Here is a 20,208-nt window from a genome sequence, read left to right as displayed (position 1 = left end):
TGACTTCTGCTTTACAAGCACCACTGGTGAGAGACTGCTGCTGCTCACATTGTCCATGTCATTCATGGGGAAAGAGTGAAAAGGAAAGAATCTGGAATCAGACTGCTTGGGTTGACATGCCATTTCTCCTGTAAGACCTTGGTCAAGTTCCTTAATCTCTCAGAGTCTGTTTTCTTATCCAGGTAATGGGAATAATAATCACATCTTTTGCTATTTTTATGGGGCTGAAGTCATAATTTTCAAAAGATAATTTATGCAAAGTGCTTGGCACCTGGTAAAATTCAATAAATGTTAGTAGTAATAACAGTAGTTCAAAGTAATGACATGCAATTAGCTGTGGAAGGAAATACTAAAATATACAAAATGGCATTTGCAATGAACTTGAAAGGATTTCATAGCCTTGACTAGATGGACCTTTGTTGGCAAAGTAATGTCTCTGCTTTTCAATATGCTATCTAGGTTAGTCATAACTTTCCTTCCAAGGAGTAAGTGTCTTTTAATTTCATGGCTGCAGTCACCATCTACAGTGATTTTGGAGCCCCAAAAATAAAGTCTGACACTGTTTCCACTGTTTCCCCATGTATTTCCCATGAAGTGATGGGACCAGATGCCATGATCTTCGTTTTCTGAATGTTGAGTTTAAGCCAACATTTTCACTCTCCTCTTTCACTTTCATCAAGAGGCTTTTGAGTTCCTCTTCACTTTCTGCCATAAGGGTTAGATAGCTTATTCAAAAGCAGAGACATTACTTTGCCAACAAAGGTCCGTCTAGTCAAGGCTATGGTTTTTCCTGTGGTCATGTATGGATGTGAGAGTTGGATTGTGAAGAAAGCTGAGCACCGATGAACTGCTGCTTTTGAACTGTGGTGTTGGAGAAGACTCTTGAGAGTCCCTTGGACTGAAAGGAGATCCAACCAGTCCATTCTAAAGGAGATCAGTCCTGGGTGTTCTTTGGAAGGAATGATGCTAAAGCTGAAACTCCAGTACTTTGTCCACCTCATGCAAAGAGTTGACTCATTGGAAAAGACTCTGATGCTGGGAGGGATTTGGGGCAGGAGGAGAAGGGGATAACAGAGGATGAGATGGTTGGATGGCATCACTGACTCAATGGACAAAAGTTTGGGTGAACTCCGGGAGTTGGTGATGGACAGGGAGGCCTGGCATGCTGCAACTCATAGGGTCACAAAGAGTCGGACATGACTGAGCGACTGAACTGAACTGAACTGAAAGGATTTCAGAAGGGATTGAAGGAGAGATGCTGGGGTTAGGAAATTAACAGTTAGTTTTAATCCTGAAGATGATTTTTGTTTAGGCTGGCAAAACTCAGCAGTGGCCACAGGACTGGAAAAGGTCAGTTTTCATTCCAATCCCAAAGAAAGGCAATGCCAAAGAATGCTCAAACTACCACACAATTGCACTCATCTCACATGCTAATAAAGTAATGCTCAAAATTCTCCAAGCCAGGCTTCAGCAATAGGTGAACTGTGAACTTCCTGATGTTCAAGCTGGTTTTAGAAAAGGCAGAGGAACCAGAGATCAAATTGCCAACATTCACTGGATCATCGAAAAAGCAAGAGAGTTCCAGAAAAACATCTATTTCTGCTTTATTGACTATGCCAAAGCCTTTGACTGTGTGGATCACAATAAACTGTGGAGAATTCTGAAAGAGATGGGAATACCAGACCACCTGACCTGCCTCTTGAGAAACCTGTATGCAGGTCAGGAAGCAACAGTTAGAACTGGACATGGAACAACAGACTGGTTCCAAATAGGAAAAGGAGTACGTCAAGGCTGTATATTATCACCCTGCTTATTTAACTTATATGCAGAGTACATCATAAGAAATGCTGGACTGGAAGAAACACAAGCTGGAATCAAGATTGCTAGGAGAAATATCAATAACCTCAGATATGCAGATGATACCACCCTTATGGCAGAAAGTGAAGAGGAACTCAAAAGCCTCTTGATGAAAGTGAAAGTGGAGAGTGAAAAAGTTGGCTTAAAGCTCAACATTCAGAAAATGAAGATCATGGCATCTGGTCCCATCACTTCATGGGAAATAGATGGGGAAACAGTGAAAAGAGTGTCAGGCTTTATTTTCTTGGGCTCCAAATTCACTACAGATGGTGACTGCAGCCATGAAATTAAAAGATGCTTACTCCTTGGAAGGAAAGTTACGACCAACCTAGATAGTATATTGAAAAGCAGAGACATTACTTTGCCAACAAAGGTCTGTCTAGTCAAGGCTATGGTTTTTCCTGTGGTCATGTATGGATGTGAGAGTTGGACTGTGAAGAAGGCTGAGTGCCAAAGAATTGATGCTTTTGAACTGTGGTGTTGGAGAAGACTCTTGAGAGTCCCTTGGACTGCAAGGAGATCCAACCAGTCCATTCTGAAGGAGATCAGCCCTGGGATTTCTTTGGAAGGAATGATGCTGAAGCTGAAACTCCAGTACTTTGGCCATCTCATGTGAAGCGTTGACTCATTGGAAGAGACTCTGATGCTGGGAGGGATTGGGGGCAAAAGTAGAAGGGGACGACAGAGGATGAGACGGCTGGATGGCATCACTGACTCGATGGACATGAGTCTGGGTGAATTCTGGGAGTTGGTGATGGACAGGGAGGCCTGGCCTGCTGTGATTCATGGGGTCGCCAAGAGTCGGACACGACTGAGCGACTGAACTGAACTGAACTGAGGGTTTATGAGCAGGAGTGTTAAATTATTAGAAATGTACTTAAAGAAAAGCATTTAGGCAACCCAGTGCAACCCGTTCCTGGTGAGAGTCAGGAAAGGTCCTGCATACATTGGGAGTGGAGAGAACAGAGGGAGGGGTGAACAGGTCTGAGGTGCTGCAGTTGTGTTAGGAGAGCTCTTCCCAGCAGGCACTTGGGTTGCTTTTCCACAATATCACTTGATGAGTACCTAAGCAACCCAAACTCATTTTCTGATTGGACTAACCCAAAAATCTAATCTGGACAGCATTTGCTGCACTACAATGAAATGCATTCCAGAATCTTGCTTCAGGAGTCACATGTTGTTCTGTATACCTGCACTTTCTTTTTGTCCTTTGGCACAGGAAACCTGGACTTGGTGTGTGTGGATTCACTCATCCACCTTTGCTATTCTGTCTGCATTCTCAGAGGGGTTTATTTGCTGGCTTGTGTGCTTATGTGCATTTGAATTTTCTGCTTGAATCATGGTATTTAGATTTTTTTTCCCCTCAAAATACAGAAATACGTAAGATGCAAAAATATCTACACCCTAGTGATTGTAACTTAGTATTTCAGCCTCAGTTGAGTCTTCATGGTTGTCCTGCTGAAATTAAGCTGAATTAACTTTGAGTAGAGTGAACAGGTGGAGAAAGCAATGGCAACCCACTCCAGTACTCTTGCCTGGAAAATCCCATGGACGGAGGAGCCTGGAAGGCTGCAGTCCATGGGGTCACTAAGAGTTGGACACGACTGAGCGACTTCACTTTCACTTTTCGCTTTCATGCATTGGAGAAGGAAATGGCAACCCACTCCAGTTTTCTTGCCTGGAGAATCCCAGGGATGGGGGAACCTGGTGGGCTGCCGTCTATGGGATCGCACAGAATCGGACACGACTGAAGCGACTTAGCAGCAGCAGCAGCAGAGTGAACAGGAACATGCACAGTCAGTCCTGTCCAACTCTTGCAACCCTATGGGCTGTAGCCCTCCAGGCTCCTCTGTCCATGGGATTTTCCAGGCAAGAATACAAGAGTGGGTTTCCACTTCCTATTCCAGGGAATCTTCCCAAGTGGGAATTCAAACCTGCATCTCCTGTGTCTCCTGCATTGCAGGAGCCATCCACGAAGCCTGGATTGGTTGAGTAGAGTAACCAGTTTAAGATTACTACTGCTGCTGCTGCTGCTAAGTCGCTTCAGTCGTGTCTGACTCTGTGCGACCCCATAGACGGCCTCCTACCAGGCCCCTCTGTCCCTGGGATTCTCCAGGCAAGAACACTGGAGTGGGTTGCCATTTCCTTCTCCAATGCATGAAAGTGAAAAGTGAAAAGTGAAAGTGAAGTCGAGCAGTCATGTCCGACTCTTCGAGACCCCATGGACTGCAGCCTACCAGGCTCAGCCGTCCACGGGATTTTCCAGGCAAGAGTACTGGAGTGGGGTGCCATTGCCTTCTCCAAGATTACTACTAATAGTGTTTTAATTCTTCATATCCTAGATTTAGTCGAAGTGGTTAGATTTTTTGTAATGAGCTGGGGCTTCATTCCTTCATGGTAACTTTAGAATGCTGGTGATCCTAAAAACTAGCAAAAGTCCTTGAGAACATCATGCACAATCTTAGGAAAAGGTCATGCGGGACATTTAAGCCTAGAGGATGCTTTTCCACATGGCTTTGGGCTGGCTACCCTGTCTGACAATCCTGGATCCACTGGCGCCGAATAGTGAAAGTGGATGGAGTTATAGATGCTTATTCAGATTAGGGCACAGGGTTGACTTGGGTGATCTGGTTATAGGTGTACCCTCCCATCCATCACTCCAGGAGAATCTTAGGAGCTGATATCATATCAGATTCAAGGTGACCAATGATTGAAACAGTTATAACTGGATTTTTACTTAAGGTGTTTCTCTTTGGCATCTGTTCAAATGAGCTCAGGTGTTTGGCATGCTCAGCATTGGCAGTCAAAGGCTTTTATGTCCTAATGCCTATAATGAGAGCCTGGTTGGTCAAACAAGATTAAAGAATGAGCTATCACAATGATGCCTAGCATCATATTGTATGTTCTTAAGTCTGTAGGTTTCACTATGTATGAGGTGATGAATAATCATGCTACTGAGACCTTGCATAGTGAAACCAGGATCACCTCACTAAGTGATTGTCACCATAAAACCATAGCCCCCGATGCATCTCATTGGACATTCAGAATGTTCTTAAAGTGCTAGAAACAGGCAAATCAAATCTCTTTCAAAGTCTGCTACCTCATATATGCCTCATGTGCCCATAGCTTACCTGAATGAATCTTTTAAATGAGCTGTTGATGTCCTATTAGCCATTTTTTTCCTCCCAAGGAAATTCACATTCAGCTGCAAGGTAACCTCCCTGTGTAAAATTTACAGGTCTGTCAGCCATAAAAAACATTAATGCATAATACATTAACAAAATGTATGTGCTTTTTGCACACACGCACACACACACACAAACCAAAGAAAAAAAGAAAGGAGTTTAGCCTCTGCTTTCCAAAGGGAGAAAACATGAATCTTGCATTTTTATTTTTGATGCCTTTTTGCCTTTAAATATATGAGATGACTGTTAATGCTCATATTCACAGCAGGGGTAGGAGGGAAGTGCAGTAAATTGTAAAGCACATTTACATTATAACAAGACCCATGGAAGCATTGTAATTCACACAGTTATTTCAACAGAGGTTTGGACTCCCTCCAATTTAATTTTCTGAAGTTGGGCTGTGCAGCTGGGTCATTCCTGGTCTAATCTGGGAAATGTATCTCTTAAGGCTGTGGATCAGAATGCCAGCCTCCCAGCTGTCACCAAGGAGCATCATTTACAGCCACTGAGGTCCGAGGGCAGAGCCTCAGACTCACTTTATGTGGATACAGCAGCCTAGCTACTAGCTTCATAAATTCTGTGGCAAAGAGTAATAATCAATATTTCATGTTTAATGATGCAGAGCTAAAATTAGTATAGATTTTATGTCTTCTACTTTTCCAAATTATGCAAACATTAGTAACCCCTTTTTTAGTGCCCTTATTACACTTCCATTAAAAAAAGGGCAATGGGCGGGTGGTGGAGGGGATTGAGGAAGCCTGGTGGTGTTTAATTGAATGATTGAATAGTCAGAAGTAATTTTGGCATTTAACTTTTGTTAAATAGCTACCCTTAGGTTAATATGAAATTATTCCCAACTCAAAAATGATGTATGGAAGTGGTACTGGTTTTGTCACCCATAGCTACACAATGAAGTAAATTGTAGATTGTTGCTGTGGGTTTTAAGTTACCTTAAATGCTCTGGGATATGCTGAGAATAAAACAGCAAGGGCATAATTCAGAAAAGTTAAAAGGTTGCCGCTTAGACACAAGTGCACTTTAGAGAGAAAGCAGTTTTGAGTGAATTCCTGATTTTAAACTTGTCCGAAGAACATTCCCTGCTTGTTTATACAGTAAAAGTGGCACAGACAGGAAAAAACAAGTAGAGTGTTTTGTTATTGGTCAGGTTAAGGGGCTGACCAAGTGGCCACAGAGATGCATTTGTCTAACCTCTTAGCTATATTCTCCTGATTGTGACAGGAGAAAACCTACAGGATTAAGGTGGGAAAGGGAAGCCAGACACAAAAGAACAAAATCCAGAATCCATCATCCAGTCTAGCATTTCACACCAAAGTGACCTCAGAAGGACTCTGATGCCAGTGGGAAGCATGGGCTTTGTTTGGCAAGTAGTCAGTCAATTATTCCCCCTTAGGGCAGCCTACACTCACAGCCCCTTATAACACAGATTTCATTTGGAGAAATGATATTAAGGAATATGTAATGCTCTATGTCCAGGTTGTACTTGAATAGCTCAACTTGCACTTGTTGAGGGGCTTAGCCCACATGTCAAAAAGACAGACATTAAATTGAGCATGGTAGAAATTGTCCCCTGATCTGGTGAGTCAAACTGAGTCATAAAGCTGAGCTGGGCCCTTGAGTTAGGACAACTTCTCTAATAGGGATCAGCCATCAAACAGACATGTTCTTATGTTAATGAATGTGATTAATTAATGTTAATTAAACTTGTTGGATTATATTAATGGGAAAGGAATTACATGGATAGGGCAAACAAAAGCAATCTTAGCATCCTTGAGACATGTGAGCCAGAGTCCAGGGAGAAGAAGGGTGATTTGAAGAGCTGAACTGAGTGACTATAGATATGGGCAGGATGCAGGGAGAACCACAGGGAATGGTGAAGCATCTGGGGCTATCAACAGCTGGAAGGGCCAGAAGAAGGAAGGGGAAGGAGGGAAGAGAGGGAAAGAAATGTTTCAGAGGGGCAAGAAGATGGAGCGGTTATGGGAATGTGACAAGAATGACCGCGTGAGAGAGGCCACCACCCCACAGGCGCTATGGCCTGCAGTGACTCCAGCCTGTACTGAAGGCAGTAAAAGAAGGAAGCACAGAGGAGAAGTACTTCAGCTTCTCTCTTCTGTTCCCTTCTAATCTCCTGCCAGTGCCTCCCACTGCTCAAAGCCTATTCAAAGCCACAGAGCCAAGGGACCTGCATGATAAAGTCTAATTTTGAGCCTCCCAGAGCATAGAAGAGAATAGAGATGATGCATAAGTGTGTAAATGCGAAGATGCTGGTCAAGGTCTCATGTGCAGTTATGCAAGACAAGTAGACTCTGAAGATCTAATGCACAGCAGTGTACTGTACTTAACAATACTTCAGTGTAAATCTGAAATGTGCTAATAGGGCAGATCTTAGGTATGCTCACCACCACCAAAAAAAAACAAAAAAAAAAAGAAAGAAATTGGCAGGGGTAGGAGGTGATAAATATGTTAATTAGCTTCATTGTGATCTTTTTTTTACAGTGTATACATATATCAAGTATGTACCTTAAATATATACAATTTGTAACTGTCAGGTATACCCAAGTAAAGTTAGAAAAGGTATGATGTTAAATAAAAAAGAAAGCTAAAGAACGATTAAAAAAACAAACAAAAGAGGTGGAGAGGCAGGGAAAAATCACCGGAGGACATACAACATCTTGAGATTTGGAGGGAACACTAAGCCACTGTTTTCTTTTCATTTCATTCAGCTCAATTCATTTATTCAGCATATATTCAGTAGGCACAACCTAAATGCATCATCTGGGGAGTAGGAACCTCAAGATGAATAAATCACCACCCCTGATTTTGAAAAGCCCAGTGGTGGGGTGGGTCAGGTAACGAGGTAAGGCTAAACCAGGTATCACCATCACCCCAGGATGCTGAGGAGGCAGGGTGAGGTACCGGATCATCTTGTTGAGTTAGGGAAGGCTCTATGGAGGAGGGGAAAGTGGGGGGGCTTCCTGAAGGAAGAATGAGAGCGGGCCAATAGAAGAGTTGGGGCCCCAGTGTCCCCCAGTGTAAGAGAGCATGTGAGTTCAGGGTTGGGTGAAGTTTCACAGGACCAGACTTGGAGAGGGAGGGCATGAGGCAGGGCCCTCCCTGGTAAGACAAACCAGCTCTGGCTGAGATGCTGGAATCCATCTGAAAGCACCTGGGAGCCATGCTGGTTTCTAGTAGGAAACGGCACGCTTGGATGTGCAACTGAGGCAAGGAAGACTAGTGAGAGAAACCAGGGGTGGGAGAGACCAACATGTATATATTTTTAATGGTAAATCGATGGAAAACTGTCAGAGTGAAACTCCGAGCAAAGATCCATGGAATAAGCCAGTTTCTTTGTCTATCTCCCAGAAAACGAGGATACGGTGTGGAACTTGCAGGCCAATTGAACTGAAGTGTTTTTGTATAGTTAGCTTAAATAACCAAATGATGAAATCAATCCTCCAAATTGTCAGCAGAGCAGCTGTTCAGAAAGCTCTTGTTAGTCATTGACCTTATGTTTAATATGATTTCCTAGAACGTGGACAGTCAGATTGAATAAAGTGCTGTACCAAAGCCTTCAGTCTCCCTCCCCAAAGCTCCCTGCAATGAAAAAACCAAAGGAAAGAGAGTGGCTGGCCCCAAGTGCAGAAACCTGTTCCTTCCTGCCCCACAGATGCCCAGGGAAAAAGAAAAGAAACCCACAGGCACATGCAAGAGAAGAAAGTGCCAGAACCACCACAACTCAGTTTCTTTCCTTATCCTAAAACAGGTGGGAAACATGGAAAAGTTCATGGCCTAAAAATCCACCTCTGGTTTTCAAGAACTAAGAATCCTTATCCAACCTATTTCCTCTCTGTATAAAAGTGGCTTTAAGCCTGACCTTTTCTATGACCTGGATTTATTGCTCTGGTTGCTGGAGGTGGGGTGGGAAATGCTGAAGGATTAGTTGGGAGGAGTGGAGGGTTGGGAGAAAATAGAGAACAGAGGGGGCTTCCTAGGTGGCGCTAGGGGTAAAGAATCTGCCTGCCAATGCAGGAGTTGCGGGAGCCATGGCTTTGATCCCTGAGTCAGGAAGATCCACCAGAGTAGGAAATGGCAACCCACTCCATTATTTTTGCCTGGACAACTTTGTGGACAGAGGAGTCTGTCAGGCTACATTCCATGGGGTCACAATGAGTCGGATAAAACTGAGTGACTGACAGTGAGAGAGTAGAGGTAGAGACTTACTCTTAGGAACCAGAGTCTAGAAACTAGAGTCTATAGGGTTGAAGGGTAAGTTTTACCTTGAAAATAAAATGTGTAAGAGTGAAAAGGATGCTGTGTCTCTCTGTCTACCCTTAAGTCATCTCTATCTTCATAGCCATTCACCATATATAGCTGCCTATTTATCAATATGATGCTGAGGGAATTAAGCCAGATACAAAGAATAGACAAATATATGTGAAATTCTAGTCCAGGAAAAATTAACCTATGGTGAGCACCTATGCTCCAATAAAAATTAATTAAAAAATTAATTATGGTGATAAAAATCAGAACAGAAATGCCTTTGGGAGAGGGGAATTGATTGAACAGGGACACAAAGAAACCTTCAGGAGTGAAGTAAATGTTCTGTATTTCATTTAGGGTGGTAATTCTACCAACGTATGCATTTGTCAAAACTCGTTGTGCTGTACACTTATGATGTGTGCTTTTCAGTCATTTAACAGCAAACCCAAATACTCAATGGTCGTGCTGGTTGATATAAGGAGAAGCGAATGAAGTGGGCTAACTTGGGAAGCAGGGAGATAGGAGACTCTCACAGTTGCCTTAGAGCAGACTGAGGAGTAGTGGTCAATTTCTGGATGTATTTTGAACTTGGGACCAACATAATCAGCTGATTGATTGACCGTGGATTGAAAAAGGAAGGAAGGAGTAGAGGCTGAATTCTAGGTTTTAGGAGTCATATCGTTGCATATCTAGGTAAATATTGATGTTATTTGTTAAAATGAGGAAAAAGTGGTGAAGCAGGAGGTTTGGGTGGGAAAGTCTAGGCAGTGAAATCAAGACTTTGGTTTGAACTTGAGATGCCTGTCAGCCAGGCACACAGAACTCCCAAGAAGGTAGGTGGATGTGTCAGATGGCGTTTAGAGGAGAGGTCAGGTGCAAGCATAAATTTAAAGCTGAGGACTGGATAAGACCTCCTGAGAAGAGAAGATAGATGAGAAAGACCAGAGCCCTCGGACAGGCTGCTGGTGTGTTTCCAGAAGAGTGAGGTTTTATAGGATGAAGAGGATCTGGGAACAGCAGGGAGGAGCAAAAACAGCCCCATCCCTCCTCCAGAGTGTATTGTATATGGCACATGGGGAGGAAATGGCCACCTCTCCAGAGGATTCCAGAGGAGACAGGGTGCTCAGGATCAGCCAGGTTTGTCATCAGCAGACTCCTTTATATCCTAAAACTCTTTTTGAAACTGTTCTTTGATCTTCTAGCTCCAGCAAAGACTTAGCTGTCCCCAGAACAGCAAAGGTTCAGTTAGAGTGGGATAATTAAGGGAATGTTCAAAAAAACTGAGGAGATAGAGGATTTTAATAATGATGGACTGTGAGTTGCAAAGGGTTCAGTGGAAAGACTGGAGGGACTGGGGAGAGTTGGGTGATCGGGTCAAATTTGGGGTTGTACAGTCGAGTAAGAAGTTAAAGAAAATGGTTAACCGAGGAGACTCAGATGGCTGATGGGTTGGAAACATGTTGGGACTAGTCTGATGGTCTTTCAGAGGTGAATGAGTAGTTAGTGCAGACTGGGGCTTCCTCTTGGCATTTCAGCCATTTGTGGTGATGAGACAAGCAGGTTGATCTCAAGGAATTGTGGTCTTCCCAGGTCCAGACTTCCGCGCATGCCTGCATGCTAAGGCTCTTCAGTCGTGTCTGGCTCTTTGTGACCCTATGGACTGTAGCTGTCTGTGGGCCTTCCTTAAATCCTGCTGTGACTGACAACAAGTCTGGAGACAGGCAATCTCACCAGGAACCTGGGCTGACTTCTGTCGCATCCCTGAAGCAATTGCTGTGGCTGAGGGAATGGGATTACCGAGACTGGATGCCTGAAATTCAGGGAAGGAGTGTGTGCGTGTGTTTGTGTGTGTGTGTGTGTGTGTGAGCACTGGGGCTGAGGTAACCAAGAGTTACCAAGAGACAAGAGACGCTGTTTCCTAAATGGTCAAACCCAGTCCACTTTCCTTAGAGCCCCTTGCCCAGCAACCAGCAAACATAACCCTGTGGATAAGAGTATATCTGGGAGGTGTGTGGGTGGATCTATATAAACATATTGCCACTCTGGAAAAATAACAGGAGGCATTATCTTTAGTGGTTAAAAAAAAAAATCATACAATGTAAGTGGAAGAACTGTATTTTAATTTGATCAAGGATAAAATTGTATGTGAAACACTCATCCATTGCAAAGTCCAGAACTCGTAACAGTGATTATCTCAATTTGCGTAACAATTTTCCTGAAATATTACCCATGAGTACATGGAGTCAACCTGTAAGACATTTTTTTTTTCTTTTTCACAGGAAGAATTGAAAAGATTGCAGAACCCCTTGAAACAAGTTAATGATGGAAAGTATTTGCTTGAAAAGTAAGTTAAAATACTAAAGTTGAAAGGCTGGCATCAAAAAAAAAAAAAAAAAAACTATTCACAAGGCAAAAATAATTAAGTAAATTCATCTTAGGATATTATTTGATCAGGACCCAGAAATGTGGCTCATTTGAGATATAGTGAAACAGACTTATGGCTACTTGAGCTGCAGTACACAGACTGTGCTGGTTAACAGAGAGACATGATACCTGGAGATGTATCTGATGGTATGTCTGAGGGCTTGAAACTTAGCCCTACTCTGGCTTTGGCTTTTAATCAGAGATGTGTAGAGAAGGAGGTCATAAAATTTGTAAAAATACAAGGGTAACATTAAGACTGATAGAATGAGCATTCAAAATAATACTGAAGAGTGGCACAAAACTGAGCTGGAATTAAAAGGAAGAATGAAAGAGACGAAATTGAACAGAGATTAAAGTACAGTCTTTTATTTAGATATTAAAGAAAATTGTACCATTAGAGCTTGTGAAAGACATATTCTGACTTCTGTGTCAGTGAATGCTTAGAGGTTTTATCTGACATTAACACAAGACCATGATTTTATATGGCTTCTAAAAATATCACCATAATAGTCTGAGTAGTAGGTATATATTGTCAAGATAAAAGAAGAAAAAAATGAGCTATCATTAATCGAGCATTTACAGTGTACTTTGTACCAGTGGATGCTTACAGATGTTTCCTCAGCAAACTCTGATGATGGCCTTTTGATATAGACATTATTATTTCCATTTTACCCATAAGAAAAGAGACCCAGAGAGCTTTCAGCACTTGTCTAAGTACACTCAGCTGAGAGTGGTGAGGATGAGAATGAAAGCCAGGTTCAGTGCCACCAGAGCCCATGCTGGTAACCAGTAAGCCCCATGTCATTGCTGTTCTTCAGTCGCTATATCGTGTCTTTTTGTGACCTCATGGACTCACGGACTATAGCACACCAGGCTCCTCTGTCCTCCACTATATCCTGGATTTTGCTCAAATTCATGTCCATTGGGTCAGTGATGCTATTGATATCTAACCATCTCATCTTCTGCTGCTCCGTTCTCCTTTTGTCTTCAAAGGGAGCCCCATGGTCAAGTCCTTGTGGGGGTCACATTTGTCTCTGGGTACCACATTTTCAAAGCACATTGACATCCCCAAGAGCATCAAAGGGTTAACATTGTGAGGGTTCTGGGACCATGTAAAAACTACTGCAAAGAGTTGAGGATGTGTAGCTTGGAGAAAAAAGATCTCGGAGGGGACATAAATACCTATACTTAAACATTTGAAGACATTTTCCTATAAAAGAGGAACTACATTGTTTTTCTTGTTTTAGAAAGCAGAACAGGGATTAATGAGCAGAATTTATGGAGCAATAGCTGGTGACACAGAAAAAAGAATGAATTTAGTAAAGATTCAGCCTGCTCAACAGAGAGCACTTTTTTTGTTAAGCAGTGAGGTGATAGACACTGGAAGTGCCTAAGAAGAGTGTGCATGGCCATCTGAGATGCTGTTGAAAACATTTCTGCACATTGGAAAACCTGGATTTGATTCCTCTTTCTGCTTTTTCCTGGCTTTATGAATCTGCAAAAATTACTTAATCATCCTGAGCCCATTTCCCCATCTTTAAAAATGAAGCTAAGAATGCTGGCTTGACAGTCTTATGGAGCACATGAAATGTGGCACCCATGATAGCACGGTGCCTTCAGTATCAGCCCTTTCCCCACCCTTCTGGGGGCTGTTTGAATTAGCCACCCCCCCAGGTTCATCGCCATCCTATGGCAATACTAAGAATTCTCCATGGTACCACTTGAAGAACAGGTCATTTGATCAAATGAAGACGCTGACTTATCTATGGATTTGATTTATCTTTGTTATGCTGGTTCTCATTAATTTGAATAAAGAAGAATAAAATAGTTTGATTTTCCTCTTCTCTCTCATCACCATCATCACTATTTATAAACAATGATAAATGAAAACTTTTTGGCTGAAACTAGAAAGAAGATTTTTCTTCTATGGAGATTAATTAGTATTATAATGACATTAAATCAGTGGTTCTTCATCCTGGCTACACTTCGAATCACCAGGGAGTTTAATAAAAATACCAGCCCAGACAAGTCCAATATGAAGCCCTGGGACTGAGGTCCAAGAATAAGTATTTATTGAAAGCTTCCTTTGTGTGATACTAATGAGGATCTGAGGTTGAGAACCAGTGGTCTACATATATTTTAGATTTTTTTTTTTTTTTTAGTTATTCAATAATCTCATTTAGCTTAATTCTCTGAGGACACACTTTCTCTGTGATGTTCAGCTCAGCTCGTTTACTTTTTAAATCTGACTATGCTGTTTTGTCATTATTGATTTTAATGTGGGAAGTGAACTCTAGAAGTTTTTTCCTGCTAATTGACCACTACTCTGTATTAAACCCCTCGCTAACACCAGCATGTATCTTTCCCAGCTCTGTGCTCTCAAGAAGATATGCGAAGACTAGTGGTCAATATGTGGACTTCCGCCTCATTGCCCGCCCTCTGTTTTTCTCTTGAATTTTCTAGAAACTCGAGAAAGCTAAAAGCTTCTGAAAATGGCCAATCTGTTTTGTACACTTGTATTGCCCAGTCATGATTGAGGAATTCGAGGGATGGGATTCAGAGTCTTCTCTCAAAACACACAGGCCTGCGGGGCAAGCTTCTCTTTCATGCTGGCCCTAACTGCTCTGTCCATTTGCCTGGAATTCTGGTCTACTTCAGGGCCACACTGTGTCCTTGAAAGCTGTCAAATTTGATTGAGAAATTGGGGTACTTTGAGTGAGCAGATTAGGCATTTCATTATACCTGTAGCTGACTTGGGTGCTGATGTAAATCATCTCAGCTACTTGAAATGACCATAAGTTAAGCGATAGTGGTGTCGTGGCAGTTGATCTGTTATTCCCCCTTGGAACATTACATTTATTCTGAATGCTCAACAGGATTTTGTGGTAGACAGTTGATAGGAAGGGAGGGGAGGCTGCAACTTTATTCTGCTGCTGCTGCTGCTAAGTCACTTCCATCATGTCTGACTCTGTGCGACCCCATCAACGGCAGCCCATGAGGCTCCCCCGTCCCTGGGATTCTCCAGGCAAGAACGCTGGAGTGGGTTGCCATTTCCTTTCTCCAAGGCAACTCTATTCTACTTGAGACCATATGCAGGAGCTTTGGGTGCATTTTTCTCTCTGTCTGTCTGTCTGTCTTTCTCTCAGTGAAGTTTGGCATATGCCCATAAACAGAGAAGAGCAACTACTAAGGCCATTAATCAGGAAGGCGGCTGCTTGTGACTCTGTTGTTTTTGAGAATCATTTATTAACTTAAGACCTTAGGTTGAGTGCTATTTTTGTAAATATTGAGCCAGGCTGGGTGTGAGAATAGGAAATTCATGATTGCAAGTCACACAGTCTTCTGACATATTAATATAATCATTTTATTGTGCTGTGCTTAGTCACTCAGTCGTGTCTGACTCTTTGTGACTCCATCCATAGACTGTAGCCTGCCAGGCTCCTCTGTCCATGAGATTCTCTGGATTGCCATGCCCTCCTCCAGGGGATCTTCCCAACCCAAGGATCAAACCCAGGTCTCCCACATTGCAGGAGGATTCTTTACTGTCTGAGTCAGCAGTAAAGTCCAAGAATACTGGAGTGGCTAGCGTATCCCATCTCCAGGGGAACTTCCTGACCCAAAAATCGAACCAGGGTATCCTGCATTGCAGGAGGATACTTTACCAGCTGAGCTACTTGGGAATCCCCAATCACTTTATGACCCACTGGCAATTATTGATATTAAAGTTCATTCTAATTTAAACCTATTGGTATTTATAGTGTATCAGTTCCTGAGGATGTATAAATTAACAAACGTTAACAAATTTGCTAATATTATAAACATTGTTCTCATTATGGACTTGAGCCTTGTCTTTGGTTGCTGCATATAGCAACAAGTCCCACAATACTTCATGTATATCTGTATTGCCCAAATTGTTAATTTCTTATTGTAATAATACAGTATTTTAAAGTATCCTTTTTACAAGGCTGTTGTTCCCACAAGACCATAGAATTATAAAAATAAGACTTTTCATGCCTACCACCACTGGCTCAGGTCTCTGTGGTGCCCTTTAATAACATCTGCCACATTTTTAGTTACTTTTTCAATATACATCTCCTAAACTGTAGGACCATAAGAACAGTAACCATGTCTAATCTTTTCATCATTGTGTCTCCCATGTTTTGCATCATTCCTGGCACAAAGGAGACATTTAATATAACTTTAAATGAGCAAGTAAAGTTAATAATGGACCCTGAATACCAGTGGCACAGACAAGACAAGGGTGTTTTTTCCCTTGCCCCTGAGCACCCCACTTGAGCAACCACAACAGTATGTCGGGCTGTTGGCAGCATGCAGTGGCCATATCTAATCTACCATGCTTTCCCCATCACTTGGGTATTACTTTCTCAAGAGGAGAAAATACATTCGTTATTCTAATGATGTCTCTTACACAAATTTTTTTCTTATCCTTTTCTCTTCTTTACTGTAACTATAATCCTGGTCTTTATTATCTGGCCAATTTGAATACCCAGCTAAATGATTGCCTTCATTCTCCTTGCTCACTCCCACCACAAGCCATTCTAAAACATCCCATTTATCTCATTTTCCTGCTTCAAGTTCTTTGTTTCCCTGTAGCAACATTTTTCAAACTGTAGATCACAATCTACTGATGATTTGTTAAACTGATTTGTTGGGTCACCACTGACCTTTTAAAAAATCTGAAATATAATTTAAAAATATCAGAGTACATTATATGTAGTTGGAGAATTCATAATTCCTGAAACTTTTGTTTCAGTTTTAAACACACGGACACATACACATACACCCATTACCACATGATTAGATGTCAAATATTTTATGGTAACCACAGTCAGTAGAAGTTTAGTAAAGTCTGATATTAAAATCTTCCAAACGGTGCTTTGTAGTGGCAAGAGTTGAGTTTTAATGTGATTTCTGTTGAGTTTCACATAACCTCTCTGAGCTTCAGATTTCTCACCTCTATGCTATGGAAAATAATGCGTGACTAATAGAGGCCATTGGGAGAACTAAATGAGGTAATACATGCAAAATGTCACAACAGTGTTTTGTACACATTGTGTGGCTAATGACTATTAGTTTTCTGCTTATACAAACTTATTTCCTCTTCTATTCCCACTTGTATTGTCCCCTTCTACAGTATTTTTTTTTTTATTGTTCAAAAATAGCCTGAACATTTCACTTCTACTCTTTTTTTCCAAAGAACATAGGTCACTTTTATAATCATTTAACAATGGCACTTCAAATCATCATTTCAATGAAAGAATACATTCATTTGTTTAGTTTGATGCTCACAGTCATGGAAATAAATTGCCATCAGAGGTCCCAATAATGTCAGTAGAGTCACTTTCAATGAATCATTTTGCTTGTCACAAAAAAGTGACAAGGTGAACAATAAAGTCACAGGTGAACAAGATCCTTAAGGTGGTGTAGAAAGATACCGGATCTAACTGGGCCCGACCAATAGCTGCATCCCAGATCCCCTTACCTGCATGGCCAGGTCAATAGCTTCCTGCCCTCCTCTCCCTATTCTCACACCTTCAGAATGGGATCTCAGTGGGATTTAGTCCTGCCTGGGCCTGCCTGGGTTGTGTTTCTGGAATCAGTGACCTAATTTTTAATTGATACTTAGTTAATTCACAATATTATATTAATTTTAGGTGTGCAACATAATGATTTACAATTCTATAGATTATAGTACATTTAAAGTTATTATAAAATATTGTCTGTATTCCTTGTGCTGTAAAATATATTCTTGTAGCTTATTTACTTCGTACATATTAAGAGTAGTTTGTACCTTGTAATCCTCTGCTTCTGCTTTGTTATATCCACTCATGTGTTTTATGTTTTAGATTCAGCATCTAAGTGATAACAATACAGTATGTCTTTGACTTATTCATTAAGCATAATACCCTCCAGGTCCATCCATTTTGTTGCAAAGGACAAAATGTCATTCTTTTTATAGCAGAATAGTATTTCACTGTATGTATATACCGCATCTTCTTTATCCATTCATCTTTTGGTGGACATTTAGGTTACTTCTCCACCTTGGTTATTGTAAATAATGCTGTCATGAACATTGGGGAGTGTGCAGCAGTATCTTTTTAAATTAGTGTTTTTGTTTTCTTTGGATTTTACTCCTTTATTTTAATATCTTCCTCATCAGTTGAGTTCAGTTGCTCAGTTGTGTCTGACTGTTTGTGACCCCATGGACTGCAGCATGCCAGGGTTCCCTGTTCTTTGCCAATTCCCAGCGCTTGCTTAAACTCATGTCCATTGAGTTGGTGATGCCACCCGACTATCTCATCTTCTGTCATCCCCTTCTCCTGCCTTCAATCTTTCCCAGCATCAGAGTCTTTTCCAATGAGTCAGTTCTTCGCATCAGGTGGCCAAAGTATTGGAGCTTCAACTTTAGCATCAGTCCTTCCAATGAACACTCAGGATTGATTTCCTTTAGGATTGCCTGGTTGGATCTCTTTGCAGTCCAAGGGACTCTCAAGAGTCTTCTCCAACCTCACAGTTCAAAAACATCGATTCTTTGACATTCAGCTTTCTTTATGGTCTAATTCTCACATCCATACATGACTACTGGAAAAACTATAGCTTTGACTATACAAACTTCATCAGTAAAGTAATGTCTCTGCTTTTTAATATGCTGTCTAGGTTTGTCATAGCTTTTATTCCAAGAAGCTAGCATCTTTTAATTTCATGGCTGCAGTCACCATCTGCAGTGATTTTGGAACCTAAGAAAATAAAGTCTGTCACTGTTTCCATTGTGTCCCCATCTATCTGCCATGAAGGGATGGGACCAGATGCTATGATCTTAGTTTTTTGAATGTTGAGTTTTAAGCCAGCTTTTTCATTCTCTTTCACTTTCATTGAGAGGTTCTTTAGTTCCTCTTCACTTTCTGCTGTAAGCGTGGTGTCATCCATATATCTGAGGTTATTGATGGCAGATAAGGTGGTCTGGTATTCCCATCTCTTGAAGAATTTTTCACAGTTTGTTATGATCCACACAATAAAGGCTTTAGCCTGGTCAATGAAGCAAAAGTAGATATTTTTTTAAATTTTCTTGCCTTTTCTATGACCCAGTGAATGTTGGCAATTTGATCTCTGGTTCCTCTGCTTTTTCTAAATCCAGTTTGAACATTTAGATGTCCTCTGTTCACGTACTGTTGAAGCCTCACTTGGAGAATTTTCAGCATTACTTTGCTAGCATGTGAGATGAGTACAATTGCTTGGTAGTTTGAACATTCTTTGGCATTGCCTTTCTTTCAGATTGGAATGAAAACTGACCTTTTCCAGTCCTGTGGCCACTGCTGAGTTTTCCAAATTTGCTGGCATATTGAGTGCAACACTTTAACAGCATCATCTTTTAGGATCTTCCTCATAGGAATTACCTTTACATGTTAACTTACTAATCCCTGTCCATTCTTCAAGACCCAGCACAGCAGCTATAGTCTTCCTTGACCATTGTAGCACCCAGTGGTTGTCCTAGGTTCATAGGAGCAATGGCATATATTCACAGTTCCTCCATCTTTATCCAGGGCTGACTGATGCTTTGTTCATAGTGGGAGCTCTGAAAAAGCTTACACAATGAAAGGAGAAAAGGTTCAGAGGTAGTGACACCATTGGGAATGAATGAGACTCTCTCTACAACTTACTAGTTGGACAATACCATGGGCTCACATTCTACTCATGGCTTTTATTCCTCTGAAACAGTTTAATATTCTGCCTTTGTCTTTGTGTAAAGTAAATGATTTACATGCCTTAGATATGAATGTTGAGCTAAGTGGTAGAAATAAAAAGAAAAGCAATGTTAAAAGGCAAAACCACATTTTCTTTCTATGATATGGTTATTTATCTACTATCCATCAATCAGAACTTTTAGGACTGTATTAATAAAATGAACAAAAGTGCATATGTACTTGTTTTGTCAATTAAATTTAAATTGGCACTTTTATTGATGACAGCTTTATGGATTCATTTATATTGAGGCATTATTTCTGTTTGTAGTCACCAACTGGCCATGGATGTGGAGAATAACATTCAAAAGTGTCACCTCAATCTACAGCCCTTGGACTCCAAGGTGAAAATGTAAGTTATTTAAAAGTTCACATTAAAATTTTTGTGTTTTCACAGTTCTTACTCTATTAATCTATGAACTATTCTGGAGTTCATGGGTATAAGAATCACACATTTATTCACATTTATATTTATATATTACACAGTATTTCTTCCCAGTTGTAAGTAGCAACAAAGCTGTTTTGAGCACACAGCACCATTAATGGATAACATAGGGAAGTATTTGATGGCCATCACTTTGTTTCCCTTTCAGGCAAAGTAACATTCTTCAGATCTCACTAATATTTGTCACTGCCTTTCTTCTCCGTAACTTGGTTTATTCCACCTTAGACCATGTCTTTTACACACATACACTCTTTCC

The 20,208-nt window shown here is 41.2% G+C and overlaps 1 protein-coding gene across 1 annotated transcript in view; it reads left to right on the top strand.

Moving 5' to 3' along the window:
- LOC113892965 (schwannomin-interacting protein 1) overlaps positions 1-20,208 on the top strand; it is an 883,273-nt gene that overhangs the window by 174,217 nt on the left and 688,848 nt on the right. Inside the window, exons 2-3 of the mRNA XM_027542502.1 lie at positions 11,603-11,667; positions 19,779-19,859. Coding sequence (XP_027398303.1) covers positions 11,603-11,667; positions 19,779-19,859 — 146 coding nt within the window. The remainder of the gene's footprint in view (positions 1-11,602; positions 11,668-19,778; positions 19,860-20,208) is intronic.

Source organism: Bos indicus x Bos taurus, chromosome 1, assembly GCF_003369695.1.
Source record: "Bos indicus x Bos taurus breed Angus x Brahman F1 hybrid chromosome 1, Bos_hybrid_MaternalHap_v2.0, whole genome shotgun sequence".
NCBI classification, from domain to species: Eukaryota; Metazoa; Chordata; class Mammalia; order Artiodactyla; family Bovidae; genus Bos; species Bos indicus x Bos taurus.
Note: the sequence above shows the minus strand (reverse complement) of the source record. Positions and strands in the feature narration are given on the sequence as shown.